We start from the raw sequence: 25,631 nt of genomic DNA, 5'->3' as shown, positions 1-25,631 counted from the left end.
GGTTACAAGGGTGGGGCCCGTCTTTTAGGGAGAACTCTGCAGAATTTATATGCCATGAGGAATAATAGACACCATCACTGGTGTATGCCCCTCCGTTCTCCAGGAGAAACCATTACACGTAGATGACTGCCAAACACAGAAGGTCTGAGGTGGCATGGGCACTTTCCCAAGGGTTAACTACAACACCAGGAGAACGTGGTCTTAATGCCAGTGCAAGAGAGCATTCATTATAAAAGCAGGGAGAAACAACAGTGTCATAAATTATGGTAAAGCCAAGGAAAGGATTTAGCTGTGTCATTAGATGAAGAACAAAGAGATATTTGTTGATCACGGTAAAAGCAACCAGATTGCAGTGGGTTGAGGCATGTGGGAGGTGAGGAAATGGAGAAAGAGTGGAGGCAACATTTTGAAGCCACGTGGTTGAGGCGAGGAGGGAAGGCAGAGGGCAATAGCTGTAAGGCATTATGACTGTCAGACAGGCTTTTTTTTTTTTTTTTTTTAAAGTTGCATTGAACTTCTCACTGTTCTCAGAACCTGCCATTATCTTTAACAAATCTGTGGCCTTGCAAATGTTTTTCCCTCTTCTTGTTATGCCTTCCCTCCTGTTTCGCCAACTGGAGAGCTTTCATTTATTCAAAGCCAAGCTCAAATTTCATCCTCCCTGATGTTTTTCTAGGCTACTCCAAGCAGAGTCAATCCTTCTGATCCCCATGCTCCACAACATGACTTTGACTCCTTTTGATGAACTTGCATGCTGGATTATAAAACTCTGCATGTCTTTTTTCTTTATTGCAGCCTGAGCTACTAGAAGGCATGAGTTGTGTTTGGTCTTTTCAACCAGATTGCTAAGTACACACTCTATATCTGTCAGTTTCGTAAGCTGAATACTTAAGTATAAGCAGGGCTGCCCTTGTGTTGCTCACAGTATAGTAGGGGGGACAGTTAAGGAAAAAATCATCAATCTTAAAACAGTGTGGTCATGTTTTTATTGAAGTATTTATGGACTGATATGGTAGTAGTGAGCATATGGGTTCAGTTCAGTTCAGTTCAGTCTCTCAGTCGTGTCCGACTCTTTGTGACCCCATGAATCACAGCACGCCAGGCCTCCCTGTCCATCACCAACTCCCAGAGTTCACTCAAACTCATGTCCATCGAGTCAGTGATGCCATCCAGCCATCTCATCCTCTGTCGTCCCCTTCTCCTCCTGCCCCCAATCCCTCTCAGCATCAGAGTCTTTTCCAATGAGTCAACTCTTCACATGAGGTGGCCAAAGTATTGGAGTTTCAGCTTCAGCATCAGTCCTTCCAAAGAACACCCAGGACTGGTCTCCTTTAGGATGGACTGGTTGGATCTCCTTGCAGTCCAAGAGACTTTCAAGAGTCTTCTCCAACACCATAGTTCAAAAGCATCAATTCTTCTCCACTCAGCTTAGACTTCTAGGAAAAAAAGACAACAGAGGACAAAGTTTGGCCAGCTATGTAACAGGATGAGTGTTTTAGCACAAAGTGAAAGAGCTTGATGAATTTAGTAAACTTTAAAAAGTTCAGTGTGACTGCAGCCTAGAATGCTCTTTGGGATTTGGGGGAGAGGAGAAAACAACTTAGAACCAAATCGTAAAGGGCCTTATAGCTATTTGCCCCAAAACTCCATAAAAGCATCTCCAAATCAAACTTGAAACATAGTAGATTTCTGTTACCACAGATCTTATTATTTCATGGCTTTTTCGATATGTGTCAGTATATTTTAATACATAAATATTATATAGAAAAACAGCTCACTGTGATTAGTTTAGTATAGTCACATAGGCATGTATACGCATACACATTCACACCGCACACTTGGGAATGTAAGGATTAGGGGATTGTGCTACCATCTGCCCCTGCTGATGCCTTTCTCCTTGTGTACCGTTTGAGCTGTTATGGCCCAGAATCCTTGTTATTACAATTAATTCCCAGTGATTCCTCTCATTTGTTTATTCATGGACTAATTAGCATTTACCTCCTATGTTCTGGGCAGTTAGATACCGGTGATGCACTGAAGAAGGTGGTCATTGTCCTTGTTCTCAATGTGGAGTGAACATTGCCAGATGTAGGGGTTGATACGCAAGAGACTGCAGGGGAATTCCATGAGTTTGGGTAGTAAGGTGAAGCACGACACATGAGGCCCTGCAGTACCAATATTGCTATAGGCAGAGTGTATGGAGAATTGCTAGGCATGAGACTGCAGAGTTAAAGGAGGGAGAGACCATTGCAGGGCTTTGGAGGCTATAAGAAAGCCTTTGGACTGCATCCCAAGGGCTTTAGAAATTCAAAAGCAAACTTAACAGCACTTCATTCTATCGATCTTCTTTCCTCATATCATGTAATATCTTGGGTGCCCCTTGTAGCTTCTGTTCACTTTCAAATATCAAAGAGCTCAGTCCAGTCCGATTTAAATATCAATATTTTATGTCATTTAGAGCGTGTCTCCTCTTCTCAGCTATAGTCACAGGTAAGGGTTGCATAGTGGCTGGTGGGCTGTGATCGACTATTCTTCTCCTCTTTCTGGGTCTTTCTAGAGTTGAGGCAATGAAAAGGAAGATTATAAAAAGGAGGAAATATCTCTTTTATTGGCAAACGTTTTTCAGGTGTGTGTGTGTGTGTTTTTTTTTTTTAATCAGAATATAATTGCTCCAAATTGTGCTAGTCTCTGAAGTGAACCAGCCATATGCATACATAGATCCCCTGCCTCTTGTACTTCCCTCCCACCCTCCCCATCCCACCTCTAAAAGGAATGGAATAGGGTCATTTGATGAGATGTGGATGGACCTAAAGTCGATCATACAGAGTGAAGTAAGTCAGAAAGAGAAAAACGAATATCATATATTAACACATTTATGCGGAATCTAGAAAAATGGTACTGATGAACCTGTTTCCATGGCAGGAATAGAGAAGTAGACATGGAGAACAGACATGTGGCCACGAGGGTGGGGAGAAGAGGGTGGGATGAACTGGGACATTAGGAAATATCTTTTTACTTAGCCGTTCTGTAGGTGGTTCTCTCTTGGCAGCCAGTGACATTTGTATGGCAGTTAGATGAACGCAGGACCTCTCATGGGGCATGCATGTGATTTCCTTTCAGTGACCTCTTTATTATCCAAAACACCAAAAGCACAGCTGGTTTATTCCTTTATAGTTCTCTTGGGACGTCCTACTTAGTCTCTGCCTCTGGCACTTTGCCTTGTGGCCTTTTACTGATGGGTGTCATTCTCTTGTCGGGCCACCCTTTTTAGAGTTTGGGGTGTTGGGGAAGAAGGCTACTGCAAAGGTGATTTATACCAGGCTATACCAGGCTACCTTCTTTGAAATCCAAACTATTTCTAAGAACTTTACATGTATTATCCCACTTCATCCTTAGAAGAAATAAGTTGTATAATTGCCACTGTTTTACAGGTAAGTCAGCTGAAATAAAGAGAGATTAAGTAACGTGCTCAAGGTCAAGTACCCTGGTCTACTTGACATATGAGCCCATGCACTTAACATCTATTTCATGTCACTCAGCTTATTATTGTTGTTATTTTTCCATCTTGTGTTTGAGTCAGTTTTAAATATAGAAAGAAGACTTTGACAATTTCAAAACTCTGATTCTCAACCTGGAACTAAATTCTTCCTGTAACTTTCCATGACACTTGACTGGAGTCTACTTTTTAGTCTATAAAGAAGGAAATTTCTGTCCCACCTCCAAGGATTGTTTTTATATATGGTACAACAAAAAGAACATAGTGTCAGGAAACATAAGGTTTGAGTTCAAATGTTGGATTTCTTTCTCTTTTTTTAATGAATATGACTTCTGAAATATTCCCTACCTGTGAAACAGAAATACTGCTGCATAGTTAATAAGGCTGCAATGAATTTTAAACAATACATTGTGTCAAAATGAATTGCAATGGTCATATTTTAACTATTAATCGTTTTAAGTTTTTTGATTAGATATTTTAAATCATTTACTGTTAGAATCTGAATCTTTAGCAACAGTTTCTAATTTGTAAACTTGCCAGGCATTTAGATCCAAAGAGAAAGCCCAGACATCTTGCCCATACAATAGTCCCAAAATGCAGTAGCTGTGGTGATCTGCTGTCTGTTTGTTTGAGCTTCTTTGCATAATAAGGTTTTATGATGGGTACTAATTGGGTTTATTGACACTGCTGATCTGTTCTTAAGCTTCTTACTTTTTGCAATTTTTGCAGGGCTAATACCAGGCTAGATTCTTAATTCCAACCCCTTTGAGTACCAGCTGAAAGTGCTGGAACTTACCATTCTTGTATAGTCTCAGGGTGTTATTTCCTTTATTGCTGAATACCTGCCTTATAAGCCTCATTTTTCTTCATGATAAAAAACACAGATTGAAACTTTAAGGAGACTATCCTTTAATAGCAAAAGGGTATAATGAAATAAATTTTGGTACTTTAAAATACACTCAGTAAATCAAAGTAAGTGAGAAATCACTCCAAGAGCAGTCCTGCAATTTGGTCATGTTTTGGAGTAGATAAAATTCTTCAGAAATTGGCTACAAGCCCTGGCTTATAATTAATGTAGCCAAGCAGTAAGGAATATGCTGTCTTCACTAAGTTAACGTGTCCTTGAAATCATATTTATCCAATTAACGGTGCAATAGAGAGTGATATCCTTATTTGCAGTACATTTGATGGAAATAATACTTAGTGGCAGTAACGACATTGGGCTGGAAAATGCATCCTTGTCTGAGTTCTGTCCCTTGCATGATTGGAAACAGGGTAGTCACTAAATTTGTTTATAAATCCATCTATAAAACAGAGATGTTTGATTAAATTCCCCTTAAAGAGTTTCTCAAATCTTCAAGTGTTTGGATTCTTCAACTCTTTCATCTCAACAGTCTCATGTGTCCTGTACACCAGCCAGAGAATAGCTGCATGCTAATATGTCCTTATGAAACTTTCTAGTTTCTTTCTAAATTTGCTCCTTAGTTATTTGTGTTTTCTCTGAGCAATTTTGTAGTTGATCTTGGTGTTATTTATTTCTTTAGAACCTTGGTTCAAGGGACCAAGTCTTCTTTGTATGAAAAAGCTGTACTGTTTGTACTTCTCTGGCAATTTTCTTGCAACACACAAATCAAGTAATTATTTATTAGTGTATATTCATGACAAACTTGAGATTTATTTTAAGAAACCTTTCAAGAATATTCTTTTTAAATACTGTGAATGTGAATTATATGTGATTTAATTTGAGATATATATCAAATATGCAAATAATTTGATATATATATCAAATTAAATATGCTAATAATTTGTTTGGAAATCCTGTTGTAACTTAGTGGATATGCAGTACATATTATTCAATTGAAATGTCTCCTTTCCCTCTATTTTAATCCTGAAGTCAAAACCACAAAAACGAGTGAATCAATTGTACTTATTTGTTTACATATCTATATGCTTTTGTACTAATACATTGAAGTATTCTGAGAAGCACAAAATCAGAAATTAGAATGAGATTAATTTTAAATACATATCATTTTCAAGAATAATCATTATGTAATTATTAAAATAGATTTATTTTTACTCTACCTAATATTTTTATTCCTGAGAATATTTTAACAATTATTATGTTTAAATGTGCTTTATTTTTATATATCTTGCTTAAATAGTTCATAATATAGCAATTATCTGATTCTAAATTCATATCATTTTAATACTTGTCTCAATAACTGCTATAGGTACAGAAAGAGACATAAATTCATGTTTAAGAAGTGTACTATTGGTTACTGGTTACTGAACCATCATGCCAATTTTTATAAAACCCATCCACCAGTTCTGGATATACATCTTCATATTCTGGGTGTTTGGTTTTCAAAACAACTTAGTATTTGCAATGTCCTTACTCTGATGCTGGGAGGGATTGGGGGCAGGAGGAGAAGGGGACGACAGAAGATGCGATGGCTGGATGGCATCACTGACTCGATGGACGTGAGTCTGAGTGAACTCTAGGAGTTGGTGATGGACAGGGAGGCCTGGTGTGCTGCGATTCATGGAGTCACAGTTGGACATGACTGAGGGACTGAACTATACTATCATTAACCAGGATTTCATGGTACAACATGTGCTTCAGATGAAGCTCATCATTAAATACAGTGGGTTTAAACTGACATTTTAATTATCTTTACTGAAAATTATAAATTTGCTTTTGCATATGTCTCTGTAGAGTGGATTAGTTCATCATTTTTATGTGACGAAAGAAGAACTCATATTAGTCATAGAAGTGATATCCCCTTTTCTTGTTGTCCACTTGGATTGTATAATTATTGGTGTTTTCTGTAATCCATGGTATCACTTAGCAGTGATTTTTAAAGTCAATTTATTTTCGCTAGAGTTAGTTTAATCAAAACTAGATATTATAACTTGAAAATTTACTTGAGTACAAATCGCAGTACACTGAATGTAGATGAGATCAGCATCCCTTGACCGTTCCCTGTTGTAGCTTCTCTTCCCATAGGGTGACTTACCCACATGACTATCCATTTAGTGGGAATGGACATAGTGAGAGTACCAGTATCATAATATGTATTATTTACTAGCAAAACTTCATTTACTTCTTATATTTAGATAAGGATTTTAAATATAAGAAGAAGAACAAAGGTATAATTGCAGTATAGGATGTTGTAGTAATGGAAAGCTTTATGAAGTAGTAAAGATAAACAGACTGTGTTTCTTCCAGGTGTTCAGGGGACTGAGAATGTGGTTGAGAGTTGAGTTCATGACCCAGGCAGGTAGAGCACTTGCTTTATCTGAGGAATGGCAAGGTTAGGAATTGTAAAATTGCCTAGAGTGTAACATGAATGTGCCTGCTTGTGGGGAGGAGGAGAAAAATGCACAGTCACTTCGCCTAGGATGGCAGAGTACACTTTGGATGCTTTGAAGTCTCAAAAACAGTGTTCTTAAAAATAGTTTTAAAATATTTATGGCTGAGTCTCTTTGAAGTTCACCTGAAACTATCACAACATTGTTAATGGGCTATACTCCAATGCAAAATAAAAAAGTTAAAAAAAAGAAAAAAAAAAAAGGAGCTCACTTGAAGCTTACTGTTTGGAAACCTTGAGTATCTCCATGTGAGGGGTCTATAGGAAAGGTTTCCTACTATTAGCAAGAATTTCTGAAACAGATAAACATCTCATAGTTTTATAGAAATAGAAAATTTGAAGTTTTATAAAAAGTTATAAAATATATTCATTTACTGAACAAGTAAATGTCCAATGTGTTCGCATCAGACATGGATTTGGCAAAACCACATTTGCCAAGAAACATTTACATAAAAACATACCAGACAGCAAAAATTTATAGGGTCACATGTATGCCTATGGTCAAATCATATTGATGTATGGCAGGGGCCATCACAATATTGTAATTATCCTCCAATTAAAATAAATAAATAAAATTTTAAAACTCATCTTTTAATCTTTTTTTTTAAATTGAGCTCAGTTCAGTTCAGTCGTTCAGTCGTGTCCAACTCTGCGACCCCATGAATCGCAGCATGCCAGGCCTACCTGTCCATCACCAACTCCCGGAGTCCACTCAGATTCACATCCATCGAGTCAGTGATACCATCCAGCCATCTCATCCTCTGTCGTCCCCTTCTCCTCCTGCCCCTAACCCCTCCCAGCATCAAAGTCTTTTCCAATGAGTCAGCTCTTCGCGTGAGGTGGCCAAAGTACTGGAGTTTCAGCTTTACCATCATTCCTTCCAAAGAAATCCCAGGGCTGATCTCATTCAGAATGGACTGATTGTACTCTCAAGAGTCCAAGGGACTCTCAAGAGTCTTCTCCAACATGACAGTTCAAAAGCATCAATTCTTCGGTGCTCAGCCTTCTTCACAGTCCAGCTCTCACATCCATACATGACTACTGGAAAAACCATAGCCTTGACTAGATGGACCTTAGTCGGCAAAGTAATGTCTCTGCTTTTGAATATGCTATCTAGGTTGGTCATAACTTTTCCCCCAAGGAGTAAGTGTCTTTTAATTTCATGGCTGCAGTCACCATCTGCAGTGATTTTGGAGCCCCCCAAAATAAAGTCTGACACTGTTTCCACTGTTTCCCCATCTACTTCCCATGAAGTGATGGGACCAGATGCCATGATCGTCGTTTTCTGAATGTTGAGCTTTAAGCCAACTTTTCCACTCTCCTCTTTCACTTTCATCAAGAGGGTAGATTAGGTGATGATATTTTCTACTAAGGTTTAGGACACAGGGCCACTCTTTACTTCCGTCCATATATCATTACCTGTGGCTGACTACTTATCTTTATCCATTCAATTTTTGAGGAATTGTTCAGAATCATTTGCTTAAGTGAGATTTGTACAAATGATCTGATATTGTCATAAGTATGTGACCTTTTTAATGTCTTTTTCTAAACAGACAATTTTAGTTGAGTGAAATTGCCAATTGCTAAGGTGTTTATTTTCAAACATGTGATGACTGTGGCTTTGTACTCAAAGGACAGTTTCTGAATTTCCAGTATCAGAGGCATAACTGAACATTTTAGTTATTTATCATGAAAGTGCTTGCACAAACATATATTGACCGAAATTTTAATATCCAATAAATTGTCAGTATTGATCACAATTGTGAATTGTACATATTTAAAATGTATACATTCTTTTATCCTAAGAAGGACAGAGAGAGAATTAGAAAAGGGAGGTGGGGAATGATAAAGAGAGAGGATGAAAGAGAGAGAGAGACAGATTGAATAAATCAACTTAAAGTATTGAAGAATGATAACAGAGGAATTGATCAATAGTTGGTCTGTATGAATATTTAAAGGTACATTTTAACCTGAGGTGTTTGTTTGCAAAGTATTCATATTTTTAGTATTCTAATACCTTGTCAAAGTATTTTCATTACAACTAATTCATAAAATAAACTTTATTAAAATCATCATCTCCTATAATTTCTTGTTAACAATATGATATCTCATCATTTTTTTAGGGTTAGAAAAGCGATAAGATGTTTTATAGTTTCTTTGGCAACAGAAAATGTCATTTAAATCTGACAGTGTGTATGTTTAAGAGTTGCTGTTTTTCCCTTCCTTTTTTATTTTGCTACTGAGAATCAGGCTGCCTGCCTATTCATTCTTGAGATAAGTGATTAAGTAATTTGGGACAAATCCACTCAGACTCTGCCCAAGCATGCCCCCTCTCCAAGTAGTTTTAAACCAGACAGTGCAGTAAAGCAGTTTGACTAAGAATTTATTTAACTGAAAGAGGTCAGAGAAAGTATTTCTCATTTTCTTTTCATAATGTGTAGCTAATTGTGTGAATATACATGCTTTATCCTTTTGTAAATGGCAATAATTATTGATAAATATAAAGGAATGATTTTTCAAAATTCACTTCTCAAAATAGTTTTCTCTGTTTTTAAACTATATTATTACTTTTTTCTAATTTTATAGTATCCTTGTATCTAAAATAATTATTATTTTCAAAAATTCTTTTTTCTATTTCAGGAATATACAATAGATGTTTTCTTTCGACAAAAATGGAAAGATGAACGATTAAAATTTAAAGGTCCTATGAACATCCTTCGACTCAACAATTTAATGGCCAGCAAAATCTGGACTCCAGATACCTTTTTTCACAATGGGAAGAAATCGGTGGCACACAATATGACAATGCCAAATAAGCTTCTCCGAATCCAGGATGATGGGACCCTGCTGTACACAATGAGGTATATGTTTAGATCTGATATGTTCCCTTTTAATACTGAGGAATCTGTGTATTAACCAACCAGCCAAACTAGGTATCAAGTACTAGCAAGTTGAATGCCTTTATAACAGATTATTGAGATAACCAGATATGTTCTATAAATCCTTGAATATTAAAAAGCAAAGGTAAAGTAGTATTTATGAGTTTGAATCTCATTTTAGTGTGTTAAAAGTTAAAAATTGCTTTAGCTGTTAAAAATATTTATTTTTTTGTCAATTTGCTTTTCATACTAGATGGAGTTAAGTAAAATTTTAACAGTACAGTTTAAAATATTCTTTATACTAGCATGAAGTTTTATTTTTAATATCTCATGAACTAGTTCTTCAAAATTTTAAGTCCTTTTTTTAGCAAATTTCACTTACTATTTTGAACCTCCTTAGGAAAGAAAAAATTCTTTTATAACTTCAGCAATCCCTTGTAACTCCAAGTTCAGATGATACAATCTTAAAAATTATCTAAAGAAATATATAGTTGTTGACTCTAGCAACTATTCCATTTTAACTCTTCTCACAAATTAATCTTTTAAAATGTTATATAACAAGGAAAACAATTGCAAATCTAGTAAAATGATGTATAATCTAAAATGTAAAATTTGATAAAGACTTTGTATAAATAAATAACATTTGTCAGCATTATATATAGACAGATGTGTATTCCAGGCACTTGATGTGTTATTATTTCATGTGAAATGTTAAGTGGTAAATTTCAGTTGTGAAAGTTATTTAAAAAGGGACAATATGCAGTCCTGATCTTTAAAGAAAAAAACTTTTTTTTAGTTTTCATTACTAAATGACCATTGTCTAAAATGGAAGCTAGCTATTCATTCTGCTTCTCTTGTTGAATCTTATAATACAGGTATCATATCCTGCTTGGTTTTACACATTAATCAGTCCTGTGAATTAAGAAAATACTTGGAAATTTGGGATTTTGGAAAAAATTGCATAGAATTCTACTTAAATACTCTCTTAAAAGTATATGCTGTGCTGTGCTCAGTCATGTCTGACGTTTTGTAACGCCATGGACTGTAGCACCACGGGCCCCCCTGCCCCAAGGTTCTTCTGTCCACAAAATTTTCCAGGCAAGAATACCAGAATGGGTTACCATTTCCTACTCCAGGGGATCTTCCCAACCTAGAACTGAACTCAACTCGCATCTCCTGCATTTCCTGCATTTACAGGCAGATTCTTTACCACTAAGCCACCTGGGAAGCTCTTAGAAATACATACATTAAAATTAAATTGTTGGTCACATTTGTTTTGGTCATCATAAGAGATTCACCTGTAATTTCCAATTAGTACCTATTTTATCTACTTTACCTTTGTGCAAAATGGAAAAAATCGATAATTTTCTTTGTAATAAATTTGCTATGGTTACTCTTTAATGTGATCTTGAAGATACAAAATATATTTCTTTTAACATTTATAATTCAACAATTATGGACTTCTGTCCATAATTTGATTACCAGTCTAGTCTCAAAAATATATTTCTAAGATATATATATATATATATATTTATTTATGTATATATATGTATATAAATGCAAAGAAATAGAGGAAAACAACAGAATGGGAAAGACTAGAGATCCCTTCAAGAAAATTAGAGATACCAAGGGAACATTTCATGCAAAGATGGGCTCGATAAAGGACAAAAATGGTATGGACCTAACAGAAGCAGAAGATATTAAGAAGAGGTGGCAAGAATACGCTGAAGAACTGTACAAAAAAGATCTTCACGACCAAGATAATCACGACGGTGTGATCACTCCCACCTAGAGTCAGACATCCTGGAACGTGAAGTCAAGTGGGCCTTAGAAAGCATCACGACGAACAAAGCTAGTGGACGTGATGGAATTCCAATTGAGCTATTTCAAATCCTGAAAGATGATGCTGTGAAAGTGCTGCACTCAATATGCCAGCAAATTTGGAAAACTCAGCAGCGGCCACAGGACTTGAAAAGGTCAGTTTTCACTCCAGTCCCAAAGAAATGCAATGCCAAAGAATGCTCAAACTACCGCACAATTGCACTCATCTCACACACTAGTAAAGTAATGCTCATAATTCTCCAAGCTGGGCTTCAGCAATACGTGAACCGTGAACTTCCAGATGTTCAAGCTGGTTTTAGAAAAGGCAGAGCAACCAGAGATCAATCACCAACATGATCAAATTGCTAGATCATGGAAAAAGGAAGAGAGTTCCAGAAAACATCTATTTCTGCTTTATTGACTATGCCAAAGCCTTTGACTATGTGGCTCACAATAAACCGTGGAAAATTCTGAAAGAGATGGGAATACCACGCCACCTGACCTGTCTCTTGAGAAACCTATATGCAGGTCAAGAAGCAACAGAATTGGACATGGAACAACAGACTGGTTCCAAATAGGAAAAGGAGTATATCAAGGTTGTATATTGTCACCCTGCTTATTTAACTTATATGCAGAGTACATCATGAAAAACACTGGGTTGGAAGAAGCACAAGCTGGAATCAAGATTGCCGGGAGAAATATCAATAACCACAGATATGCAGATGATACCACCCTTATGGCAGAAAGTGAAGAGGAACTAAAAAGCCTCTTAATAAAAGTGAATGAAGAGAGTGAAAAAGTTGGCTTAAAGCTCAACATTCAGAAAATGAAGATCATGGCATCCGGTCCCATCACTTCATGGGAAATAGATGGGGAAACAGTAGAAACAGTGTCAGACTTTATTTTTTTGGGCTTCACCATCACTGCAGATGGTGACTGCAGCCATGAAATTAAAAGACGCTTACTCCTTGGAAGGAAAGTTATGACCAACCCAGAGAGCATATTCAAAAGCAGAGACATTACTTTGCCAACAAAGGTCCATCTAGTCACAGCTATGGTTTTTCCAGTGGTCATGTACGGATGTAGAGTTGGACTGTGAAGAAAGCTGAGTGCCGAAGAATTGATGGTTTTGAACTGTGGTGTTGGAGCAGACTCTTGAGAGTCCCTTGGACTGCAAGGAGATCCAACCAGTCCATTCTAAAAGGAGATCAGTCCTGGGTGTTCTTTGGAAGGAGTGATGCTAAAGCTGAAACTCCAGTACTTTGGCCCCCTCATGTGAAGAGTTGACTCACTGGAAAAGACTCTGATACTGGGAGGAGTTGGAGGCAGGAGAAGATGGGGACGACAGGGGATGAGATGGCTGGATGGCATCACTGACTTGATGGACGTGAGTCTGAGTGAACTCCGGGAGTTGGTGATGGATAGGGAGGCCTGGCGTGCTGCAATGCATGGTGTCACAAAGAGTTGGACACAGCTGAGCGACTGAACTGAACTGATGTATGTATTTACAGATATAAATAAAGACAGATGCATATATATATCCTAGAAATATCTTGTTGAGACTAGCATATATATGTATCTATGGGCGTCCTGGGTGGCCTAGATGGCAAGGAATCTACCTGCAATGCAGGGGATCTGGAGTCGATCTCTGGGTTGGGAAAGTCCCCTATAGGAGGAAATGGTAACCCACTCCAGTATACTTGTCTGGAGAATTCCACGGACAGAGGAGCCTGGTTGATTACAGTCCATGGGGTTGCAAAGCATAGGACATGACTGAGCAACTAACACTTTCACTTTCATATGTATCTATATATAGTATATAATGTTCATTTACAATTTATTAATTTTAAAGGGTACTTCCCCAAGGCATTAGTTCAGTTCTTGTATCAGTTTCGCTATATGGTTATTGATGGAACCTTGTGAGAAAATAGCTTTCTTTTTATGATAGAGATTTTTTTCATTAAGATTTCAGATGTTAATATTGAAGTTAATGGGAAAATAACCTTCAAAAACATGTACATAACTTTTTCTTAACTAACCACAGAGTATGAAATGCTTAAGTAAAGTGTATTTTTAATTAGGTTTTGTTACTTGCGCTCAGATTTTATTGATGCTAATATCTTCTGAACGATTGTCTAAATGTGAAAGAACAAAAGCATATTTAAATTTGAATTAGCCTAATCGGATGCCATGATGAAGGTCCTACCTCATCATTCATCATTAATTCTATTGACAACAATAAGGAGTGATTTATCTTGACTTGCCAATTTACTTAAACAAAGAGTGGAATTTTGACTTTTAGGCTTACAGTTCAAGCTGAATGTCCAATGCACTTGGAGGATTTTCCAATGGATGCCCACTCATGTCCTCTGAAATTTGGCAGCTGTAAGTATGGGGATGGAGGTACATGTTTTGGGTCAATAAAATCAAAGATGGTCAGTATCACAATTTAATTGTGTACTTCCTTCTCATATGATGGGATGCTTAATGCTTTTCTAACAAGATGTAGAAACAAAACATATACTGACTCCCCTCAAGTAATCAATGGCTAGCCCTCCTGTATTCTCAAATATCATTATATCTTAATTATCATGTTTAATTGTTATTTACCTTACTGCTAGTAAAAAAAAAAAACAAACCCTATATTTTTATACATATGGAAAAGTGGGAGCTCCTTGAAGTTTTGGACTATTATCGTTTACCTCCTTTTTCAAGTGCAAATACATTAAAAATGCAACATAAAGTGGGTTATTTTTTCAACTGAGAGTAAAAATGTTAAGGATAGATTCTGTTGTTTAGTGATCAGCCTGACACAAATGGCAGCAGAGAATAAGTGAAAAAAAAGAAAAATGAAGCTGGATCTCTGTAATTATCTTTTTACTTTCTAATAATAGAGGGATTTTTTTTTTCTAAAATACATTTGAAAGAGTTAATGGAGGAAGATTGCGCCATGTGGGCACTTTCTGTGTACAAAAAGTATCTCAGAAAAGGCACTGTGCATTTGGCTGTTGTATAGGTCACTGAGGTTGTATCTTGTATGTCAACCAGAAGCATTAGCTCTACCAGAATAATTGAAAAGAGGGAAGGTCAAATCATCTCCCTAGCCCCACAGGGCATTCAGGGCAGGTTCAGGATAAATTCATGGACACGGCTAAGCAGCTTCTCTCTTTTGTGAGGGTGTTCTATAGCCTGATCTTTTCAGAAACCATGCTCTTTCTAGCACCCCGTCTTTGTCCATTCTGAGCAGCTTCTGACTTTTCACACTCTTGAACAGAAATGCAGTTCTCTCAGCTGATTAAAAATATGTATGACTAAATAATGTACCTTCTGCTCACAGACTGTATCAAATGAAGAATAAGGAAGAATGATGGCCAATACAAATGCAAAACCCTCTGATTATTTTGATGATCATAGTTTTATGGAATGATAAGTTCAATTGTATTTGTTCTGTTCTATATTACAAAAGGTGTCAGTTCCCAATTTTCTTTGAGAATCTCCTCTTTGTATAATTACAAAGCCTTCATTTCCTGTCATGTAAACTATTACTTCAGTACTAGCACTTCTTCGAAAATTATTTAAGATAGTCAATCATGTTATTCCAAGTAAACATTAAGCTAGGGAACTACATTAGATGCAGCAAAATAAAGCTCATTTGCATTGCATAAATTGTATTAACTAGATAATTGAAAAGCCTTGATACCAAAGAAAGTATTTATTGAAGATGCAGTAATGATCTAAGAAGGAAAGGCATTTTGCAGTGGACAAGTTAGTGCCATTAAGATACTAAACATAAGTGATGTCTCAATCCTGAATATGAAATAGATACACCTGAAAATATTTTAAATGAAAATTTAACATGTCTTAATAGTGCATCTTCAGACAAATGTAGTATTGTGTGCTTGCGAATATGGTTTTCTGTATCTAGAAGTGTTGCACATAGAGCTTATTGTTAGGCATTTTTTTTTGAATTGCACTTACTTAGTTTTCTCTATATTTATTTTCTGACACATAGAGTTTTTAGAAAGTTGCATATTATTTTATTTATCCTTGCCAGTAGTACATACTTGGGACATAGATAGTTAATTGTATAGACAGCAGTATGGAATATGGACCAACAGGCCAACCCAAAACTTAAAATGTTGGCAAGACAAATTTTGGCAGAAGGGGCCATGGCCTTTTCTTCTAATCCTTTACTTCCAACTTGTTTAAAAGAATTTCCTTGACTCCCACAAGTGATGGAATTCCTGGAGTTTTATCATTATCCTCAAATAAAAGAAGCGTTTTTTCTACTAAATTACAATTTTGAATTCAATTTTGTTTTGCTTTTTGCTACTGCTTCACATCTTTATACAATTCCTTACTATTTAATTTGATCTAAAACTTCCTGAATGGAAATCTAAAAGTACTCTGGGCATCATCCTAAAATAAATTTTAATTTTGGGGAAAAAATTAATAATTAAAATGATTTTGGTATTGTTTTGGTTATCAAATATTAAGGATTTGTTAGTATGCCTTTACTCCTTATTTCAGATTAGGATTCAAAATGGGTTATTGATTTAAATTAAGTAAAATTATGTAATGGAACCTAATCTAGACATGCGATTTATAAAGAAATTTGTCTTTTTCTCCTTTTATACGTCACTGAAAAATCACAACAGTCTCTGAGTTTATATGTGTGTTTGTGGACCAGAAAATGCCTCAAATCTGCATTGCATAACTTTCTGTTCTCTCTTTTCTTGCCAGACCCCAAATCTAAAAAACATATTCCTACCTAACAAATGAAATAATTTCTTTTTATAAAAGATATGGGAAGGATCAGTCATTTTAACATATTCTTGAGCTTCCATCCAGATTTCCATCTTTCATAATAGTAAATAACAAAATTAAAATGTTATATGTTTCCTGATTAATCTAGCAAGAATGAAGCAAGAGCGTTTTCCTTAAGACAGTGCAAAAAGTATAGCTATGAGTAAGAAAGAGTCCCTCCCATCAGTCTCTTATTAGTTTCTCAAAAATTTCTCCATTTTGCAGAGTTTCATTTTCTTTTATTTATGTTTAAAGGTAAACATCAAAATTCAAAAGTGGAATTATTATAATTGCTTAAAATAAAACCTTATATGTATTAAGATCTACAACTGCTGAGTACTCTGAGGTCTTCTGATATAAAGTGGAACATGTGATGTCTTTTCAGTTTATTAAATTATGTATCATTTGAAATTTTATTGAAGAGAAGGTCATTATATGTACTCAAAACAAGCCACTTGATAATCTGAGAATGCATTGCTGGTTATACACATTACTAAGATTACTTAATTATATATAACAACAAAATCATCAATGACTAATTGAAATTAATTAATAGAAATTTAGATTTTAGAGTAACTGAATTCATTCATATGCAAACTATAGGAAGATATTTGCTATTAAATATATGTATATACAAACATAATGATATGATATATATATAAATAATACAAATACACATATTTTTAGAATGCTATTTCACAAAAATATTTTGCATAATGTAATTTACTTGTGGATGTAGGTGTGTACATGTCTTTCACTGATATTAACCTTTACTAGTGACATTCAGAAAAGCAGACACATTGTAGTATGTCATTGAAAGATCAAGCAGTGAATAAGAGACAACAATAACTTTATTGTAACTAATGCTTAAGTGGGAATGGACTTGTGGTCACAGACTTTCATTCCAGGTAAGTACCAGAACCACCCCAGAACAATGGTATTAACCTAGAAAATGTATAGGTGGCAGGTAAATGAGCTTTCCAGTGTCCTGAAGACCTAGAGGCAGACAGCTGGAGACAGCTGGTTCTTTCTCTCCTTCAGTTGAAAATGTGACTATGATGCTGAGTTTTGCTCAGGGACCAGAAGTAACTAATATTTCTAAATATTCCCATGAGCACAAGTGCATAGAAGTTCTTCGGAAGGTCAGTAGGACAGCCAGAATTGTCTGCTTATTCAACTGTGGAGAAACTCTGCCTGTTCCCCCTCAGGACATATAGGCGCAAGGGAAATGCCAGAGCCAGAGAAGTGCTGAGACAAGATGCGCTGCTTGCTCTCCAGCTTTACAGTCATCTCACTTCAGCTAAGTCCTGTATCTTTGGCCAAATAAATCAGAAAGTTACATCTGGTCTGTACGTGATCTGTCTCCTCCTGCCAATATACAGCTTAATTAGGATGCCATGCAAGTATAGTCCCAGTGAGGTCTGTGTGCAATAATTAATTTTAAAATGAGTATGTTTTAAAGTGTTTTCAGTTTATGAAACTATAGCATTCTGAGTCATTTTACATATTCAGCAAAATTCTCATTCGTCTAATGAAATGTGTTGTATCATGATAGCTAAGTGATTTAATTCTTAACTAGTTGAAGGTTTTGAAGAAAAGTCTACAAAACTAACTACAAAGATAATACTTTAAATACAATATATATCATTAATGTTCTCACATGGAAATAAGTTACCGTTATGTCCAGAGAACAATGTCATTTTGGAATACAGTTATTATTTCATGAGCAATGGCTGTTTCTAAATTAACTAGTTAAATGGGCCTTGGGTATTTGTAACCTGTTTACTGCAATGCCTTCATCTGTTACTTTGGGAATATGGAAGACATTTTAACCATCTCAGAGCCCAGTGATTTTTGCAGATTCTAAAGAGATATTTGATCTTTGTCGCTCAAAGTGGTTGCAGTGAAAATATCCTTATGGTCATGGTTGCCTCTCTTGATCTGCTTCACACCCTTCTTATTGAAATTTCAAAGACACTTTTTACCCTAAAAATATGATCTTTAAACATCAGTTTTATAGTAAACAATAATTCTATGAAATATACAACCTTTGATGTTATTATTATTGATGATTCTTACTCAAATGCTTAAAAAGATTTTTTTTTTTCCCTAATTTCCTACAGATGCGTATACAACCTCAGAGGTTACTTACATTTGGACATACAATGCGTCTGATTCTGTACAAGTTGCTCCTGATGGCTCTAGGTTAAATCAATATGATCTGCTGGGCCAATCAATTGGGAAGGAGACAATTAAGTCTAGTACAGGTCAGTAAAAAATGTGTCTAAAGAAAAGCCAATTCCTAAGAAAGTTAATGGGTTAAAGCCATTGGAAATGTATCAGTTTGCTTAAAACCTTTTTTCTCTTGAGGTCTAAGAACTAGTAGCATAGATAGTGCTTGGGAGCTTTTTAGAAATTGAGACTTTCAGGCCTGACTCCTACTAAGTCAGGATCTTCTTTATAACAAGATTTTAAGGCGATTCCAAGATGTGCATTAAAGTTTTAAAAAAAACACTGATCTAACTTGTCTTTTGAGACGAGCCAATTTTACCTTATCAGTGTTACAATTTCCCTCATATTCTAATTCCTTTCCCCCTATCCTGCATGAGTTATGACTATTCAATGCTTGATTATAAATAATTACTACTAGCCTCTGTGGGAAAGCTGAAACTCTCCCTAAGAAAACACAGCTGTATGAACTCATGATCTCACATCTGGCAGATGTAAACCCAGAGAGCAGAATGGAAGGTAGCTATGAGGATCAGACAGAACTGACCCCAGTATATTAGAGAAGACATTAAGACTGGTAAATTCAGAATTGGTGATAGGATTAAAATCTGGGCGAAAAGATCAATCTTAGAGATGTGGCCAGAGATCAATACCGCAAAGAGCCTAAGTAGGGCTAGACTGGAAAACAATTAAAGCAAAGGCTTGAGGGTGGTACCAAAAAGGATGAGGAGCTGAGCAACTAAGATAATGTATGTTCAGAGAGCACTTATGAATCCTCTATCCTTTGGTCAGTAAGCATGACCTAGAGAGAAAAATAAAAAACCATACTGTATACAAGCCATGCAAATTCCTTGATCATATAAAAATTTTCTTTTAAATACTATTGCTATGCTAAATGGCATTTTAATGTTATATATTTTCCATGCCATATATGGGATGAATTCTTTGCATTTTTAAATCAGGGACTTTTTTTTTCTCTAATCCCTTCCATTTCCAAAATGTTCAAACTATTGACTACTACAGTTTCTTAAGCTTCTTAAATTTTTCTTCTAGGTGAATATACCGTAATGACAGCTCATTTCCACTTGAAAAGAAAAATTGGATATTTTGTGATTCAGACATATCTGCCTTGCATCATGACTGTCATTCTCTCCCAAGTGTCATTCTGGCTTAACAGAGAATCTGTGCCTGCAAGAACAGTGTTTGGTGAGTGACTAACTACGTACTGTGCTGTACAGCACATTTTGTTTCATGGCATACTTTCAAAAGCATTCTGTCTCTTGATCCTCACCCCAGTAGTTTGTCATGTACAGAGAAGGGAGTATTTGGCTTTGCCTTATAGATGAGGAAACTGAGGCTCAGGAAAGTAAAATACAGAGTCAGTGTCCCATTCTTGACAAGGATATAAACAGTTCTCAAATCTGAAGTATACTATCTTCTTTCTGTTAAATCATTTTGCTTATCAATACTTCATTTCATATTAGTATAAGAAGAATATTTTTAGAGGTTTTAATATAAAGTTCAACAGTACCATATTTCTAAGCTTTTATATTTACTTTATTTGTTGGTTTTTTTTGTTGGTGGGGGGGGATTAGTTTTTAGATAAACAAAGATGACCTTAGTACCTTAAATGAGAGAGAATAAGGGAGGAAGGGGAGGAGAAAGAGAAAGAGATCCCTCATTCCCTATCACTAGTATGTTTAATAACAAAATTAAGTTTCTTGATTTAAAACATGCAGGGAAATTTGGTTACTGCTTTTTAGACATATGAATTAAGATGAGAACATTTTGTAACAAAGTAGGCCACTTTGTGTATTTGGTCCACTCATTCATTTAGGAAGGCTTTACTGAGAATCTGCTGTGGTGGAGAGCACCAGAATAAGCACGAAAGTTAATGCCAACACAAGATGAAAGCATTATAAAAGAGACACATGCAAGCCATTAAAAATATACAGCAGCGTGGAAGTTCCCTAAGAGGGCTGATTAAGTAGCTGAGTTAACATTCAAACTAAGTCTTGAAGGATAAGTAGGAGATTCCCAGATGAATAAGATGGGACAAAAATCCTAGTCAAAAAAGGATGAAGTATGCAGTAATATAACAGGATGAAAGGACATAGTGTATTCAGTGACAGTGAGCTGTTTCAGCGTCAGTGGATATGCATACAGATAGAAATGTAGTTTGAGGCCTAGATGAGACATCCTTGTAGGCCATGTTAATATAATGTAACTATGTCTTATAGACTATAGTGTTTTGAGACCCTGGACATGTGTAAAGCTCTTAGAACAATGCCTGGCATTTAATACATGCTATGTAACTATTAGCTGTTCTTATTATCAGTGGTGAAAAATCAATTTTAGTCTCAATATTAGAAATGAATAATTTAAAAGAAAATTTCATTTATAATGGTGCCCAAAATAATAAAATATCTAGAAACAAATGTGACCAAGTAGGTAAAAACTTGTCCACTAAGAACTATAAAACTTTGCTGAAATATACTAAAGTAGACCTAACTAAATGGAAAGATATCTCATATTTTTTTTTTTGGAAGATAGTACCATTAAGATAGGAATTATCCCCAAAGCAATCTATAGATTCAATACCTGTAAGAAATCCAGTGGCTTTTTGGGGCAGAAATGTCAATCCTCAAATTCATGTGAAATTGCAAATGGCTCCAAATAGCCAAAACAGTATCAATAAAGAAAAAAGTTGCTGAACTCATACTACCCAGCTTCAAAGCCTAGTAGAAAGCTACATTAATCAAAACACTGTGGTAGTGTCATAAGGATGGACATGTAGACCAATGGAATAAAACTGAGTCCAGAAACAAACAACTATGACTAATGAATTTTCAGTAGGGGTACCAAGACCCTTCTGTGGGGAAATAGTATTCTTTTTACCAAATGGTGCTGGGACAGCTGGATGACCACCAGGTGCAAAGGAATGAAGATGGAGTCCCACTTCACTCCTTGACACAACAATTAAACAGGTATAAAACGTTCATGTAAAACTGAGAATTGTAAAACTATTAGAAGACAATACAGGGTCTATTAGAAGAAAATGCCAGATAAGTCTTTATGAATTTGGATCTTAACAGTGGATTCTTAGATTTGACATCAAAATCATGGGTAACAAAGAAAAACAGATAAAGTGAATTTCACTAAGATTGAAAACTTTTGTATCTCAAACATCATCAAAAATATGAAAAGACAACTTACATTTGGGAGAAAAAAATTGCATTTCATACATCTGATAAGGGTTTAATATCCTGAGTAAATAAGGAATTCTTACAACTCAAAAACAAAATGACCAAAACCATGATTTTAGGAAATGGACAAGAAACTCAAATGGACTTTTTTCTAAACAAAATGTACAAATGGCAAACAAACACAAGTAATAATGTACATCATTGTATTTTAAGGAAATGCAAATAAAAGCAACAATAAAATACATATTATACATACTGCTGCTGCTGCTGCTGCTGTCACTTCAGTCGTGTCCGACTCTGTGTGACCCCATGGACGGCAGCCCACCAGGCTCCCCTGTCCCCAGGATTCTCCAGGCAAGAACACTGGAGTGGGTTGCCATTTCCTTCTCCCATGCATGAAAGTGAAAAGTGAAAGTGAAGTCACTCAGTCGTATCCGACTCTTCGCGACCCCATGGACCGCAGCCTACCAGGCTCCTCCACCCATGGGATTTTCCAGGCAAGAGTACTGGCATAGCCATAATAATGAATAAACCAAAAGAAAAAAGGGACTTAAGTACTGGTGAGAAAGAAGAAAAACAGAAACTCTCATAAATTGCAAGGGGAGTATAAAAAGGTGTAGCTTCTGTGGACAGTTGTTTGGAGGTTCCTCAAAAAGTTGAACATAGAATTAACATATGATCCAACAATTTCACCTCTAGGTATTACCTAAGATTAATGAAAGCATGTTTATACAAAAACTTGTACACAGATGTTTATAGCAACATTATTCGTAATAATCAAAAGATAGAAACACTCCAAATATCCTTTGTAGATGAATGGATAACCAAAATATAGTATATACTTACAGTAGAATAGCAGTCGCCTATCAGTCAGTCAGTCAGTCAGTCAGGTCAGTTGCTTAGTTGTGTCTGACTCTTTGCGACCCCATGCACTGCAGCACACCAGGCCTCCCTGTCTGGCACCAACTCTTGGAGTTTACTCAAACTCATGTCCATTGAGTTGGTGATACCATCTAACCACCTCATCCTCCGTCATCCCCTTCTCCACCTGCCTTCAATCTTTCCCAGCATCAGCGTCTTTTCAAATGAGTCAGTTCTTCGCATCAGACGACCAAAGTATTGGAGTTTCAGCTTGAACATCGGTCCTTCCATAGAAGATTCAGGACTGGTTTCCTTTAGGATGGACTGGTTGGAATTTTTTGCTCTCCAGGGGAATCTCAAGAGTCTTCTCCAACACCACAGTCCAAAAGCATCAATTCTTTGGCACTCAGCTTTCTTTATACCCTAACTCTCACATCCATATATGACCACTGGAAAAACCAAAGCCTTGACTAGACAGACTTTGTTGACAAACTAATGTCTCTGCTTTTTAATATGCTATCTACATTGGTCGTAACTTTTCTTCTAAGGAACAAGCGCCTATTAATTTCATGGCTGCAGTCACGATCTGCAGTGATTTTGGAGCCCCCCAAAATAAAGTCTGTCACTGTTCCTGCTGTTTCCCCATCTATTTGCCACGAAGTGATGGGACCAGATGCCATATTTTAGTTTTCTGAATATTGAGTTTTAAGCCAACTTTTTCACTCTCCTCTTTCACTTTCATCAAGAGGCTCTTTAGTTCCTCTTCACTTTCTGCCATAAATGTGGTGTCATCTGCATATCTGAGGTTACTGATATTTCTCCTGGCAATCATGATTCCAGCTTGTGCTTCATTCAGCCCAGCGTTTCTCATGATGTATTCTGTATATAAGTAAAATAAACAAGATGACAATATACAGCCTTGACATATTCCTTTTCCTATTTGGAAACAGTCTATTGTTCCATGTCCAGTTCTAACTATTGCTTCCTGACATGCATACAGATTTCTTAAGAGGAAAGTCAGTTCAGTTCAGTTCAGTCACTCGATCGCGTCCAACTCCTTGTAACCCCATGAATTGCAGCACTCCAGGCCTCCCTGTCCATCACCAACTGCCAGAGTTCACTCAAACTCAGGTCCATCGAGTCGGTGATGCCATCCAGCCATCTCATCCTCGGTCGTCCCCTTTTCCTCCTGCCACCAATTCCTCCCAGCATCAGAGTCTTTTCCAGTGAGTCAGATCTTCACATGAGGTGGCCAAAGTACTGGAGTTTCAGGTTTAGCATCATTCCTTCCAAAGAACACCCAGGGCTGATCTCCTTTGGAATGTACTTGTTGGATCTCGTTGCAGTCCAAGGGACTCTCAAGAGTCTTCTCCAACACCGCAGTTCAAAACCATCAATTCTTTGGCACTCAGCTTTCTTCACAGTCCAACTCTAACATCCATATGTGACCACTGGAAAAAACATAGCCTTGACTAGATGGACCTTTGTTGGCAAAGCAATGTCTCTGCTTTTGACTATACTATTTAGGTTGGTCATAACTTTTCTTCCAAGGAGTAAGCGTCTTTTAATTTCATGGCTGCAGTCACCATCTGCAGTGATTTTGGAGCCACGATAAATAAAGTCTGACACTGTTTCCACTGTTTCCCCAATTATTTGCCATGAAGTGATCATGGCATCCGGTCCCATCACTTCATGGCTTTTTAGTTCCTCTTCACTTTCTGCCACAAGGGTGGTGCCATCTGCATATCTGAGGTTATTGATATTTCTCCTGGCAATCGTGATTCCAGCTTGTGCTTCTTCAAGCCCAGCATTTTTCATGACGTAATCTGCATATAGGTTAAATAAGTAGGGTGACAGTATACAGCCTTGACATACTCCTTTTCCTATTTGGGAAAAATCCATTGTTCCATGTCCAATTCTAACTGTTGTTTCCTGACCTGCATATAGGTTTCTCAAGAGGCAGGTCAGGTGGTGTGGTATTCCCATCTCTTTCAGAATTTTCCACAGTTTATTGTGTTCCACACAATCAAAGGCTTTGGCATAGTCAATAAAACAGAAATAGATGTTTTTCTGGAACTCTCTTGCTTTTTCCATGATCCAGCAGATGTTGGCAATTTGATCTCTGGTTCCTCTGCCTTTTCTAAAACCGGCTTGAACATCAGGAAGTTCCTGGTTCACATATTGTTGAAGCCTGGCTTGAAGAATTTTGAGCGTTACTTTACTAGCATGTGAGATGAGTGCAATTGTGTGGTAGTTTGAACATTCTTTGGTATTGCCTTTCTTTGGGATTGGAATGAAAACTGACTTTTTCAAGTCCTGTGGCCACTGCTGAGTTTTCCAAATTTGCTGGCATATTGAGTGCAGCACTTTCACAGCATCAACTTTCAGGATTTGAAATAGCTCAACTGAAATTCCATCACCTCCACTAGCTTTGTTCATAGTGATGCTTTCTAAAGCCCACTTTACTTCACATTCCAGGATGTCTGGCTCTAGGTGAGTGATCACACCATCGTGATTATCTTGGTCGTGAAGATCTTTTTTTGTGAAGAGGAAAGTCAAGTGGTCTGGTATTCCTATCTTTTGAAGAATTTTCCACAGTTTGTTGTGGTCCGCACAGTAAAAGGCTCTGGCATAGTTAATAAAGCAGAAATAGATTTTTTTTCTGGAACTCTCTTGCTTTTTTGATGATCCAGCAGATGTTGGCAATTTGATCTCTGGTTCCTCTACCTTTTGTAAAACCAGCTTGAACATCTGGAAGTTCATGGTTCACATATTGTTTAAGTCTGGCTTGGAGAAGTTTAAGCATTACTTTACTAGCGTGTGAGATGAGTGCAGTTGTCGGGTAGTTTGAGCATTCCTTGGCATGACCTTTTTTTGGGATTATAACAAAAACTTACATTTTCCAGTCCTGTGGCCACTGTTGAGTTTTCCAAATTTGCTGGCATATTGAGTGCAGCACTTT

At 36.6% G+C, this 25,631-nt stretch overlaps 1 protein-coding gene across 3 annotated transcripts in view; it reads left to right on the top strand.

Annotated features, from left to right (window-relative positions):
- GABRA2 (gamma-aminobutyric acid type A receptor subunit alpha2) overlaps positions 1 to 25,631 on the top strand; it is a 171,853-nt gene that overhangs the window by 78,054 nt on the left and 68,168 nt on the right. For all 3 annotated transcript variants that reach the window (XR_003589684.2, XM_004009805.5, XM_042251362.1), the window contains exons 5-8: positions 9,508 to 9,728; positions 13,870 to 13,952; positions 18,497 to 18,640; positions 19,656 to 19,808. Coding sequence is in view for 2 of the 3 variants with exons in the window: in XM_004009805.5 (XP_004009854.1) it covers positions 9,508 to 9,728; positions 13,870 to 13,952; positions 18,497 to 18,640; positions 19,656 to 19,808 (601 nt within the window). In the remaining variant the exon portion in view is untranslated. The remainder of the gene's footprint in view (positions 1 to 9,507; positions 9,729 to 13,869; positions 13,953 to 18,496; positions 18,641 to 19,655; positions 19,809 to 25,631) is intronic.

This window comes from Ovis aries, chromosome 6 (genome assembly GCF_016772045.2).
Source record: "Ovis aries strain OAR_USU_Benz2616 breed Rambouillet chromosome 6, ARS-UI_Ramb_v3.0, whole genome shotgun sequence".
NCBI lineage: Eukaryota > Metazoa > Chordata > Mammalia > Artiodactyla > Bovidae > Ovis > Ovis aries.
The sequence above is the reverse complement of the archived record's forward strand: the minus strand, read 5'-3'. Positions and strand labels throughout refer to the sequence as shown.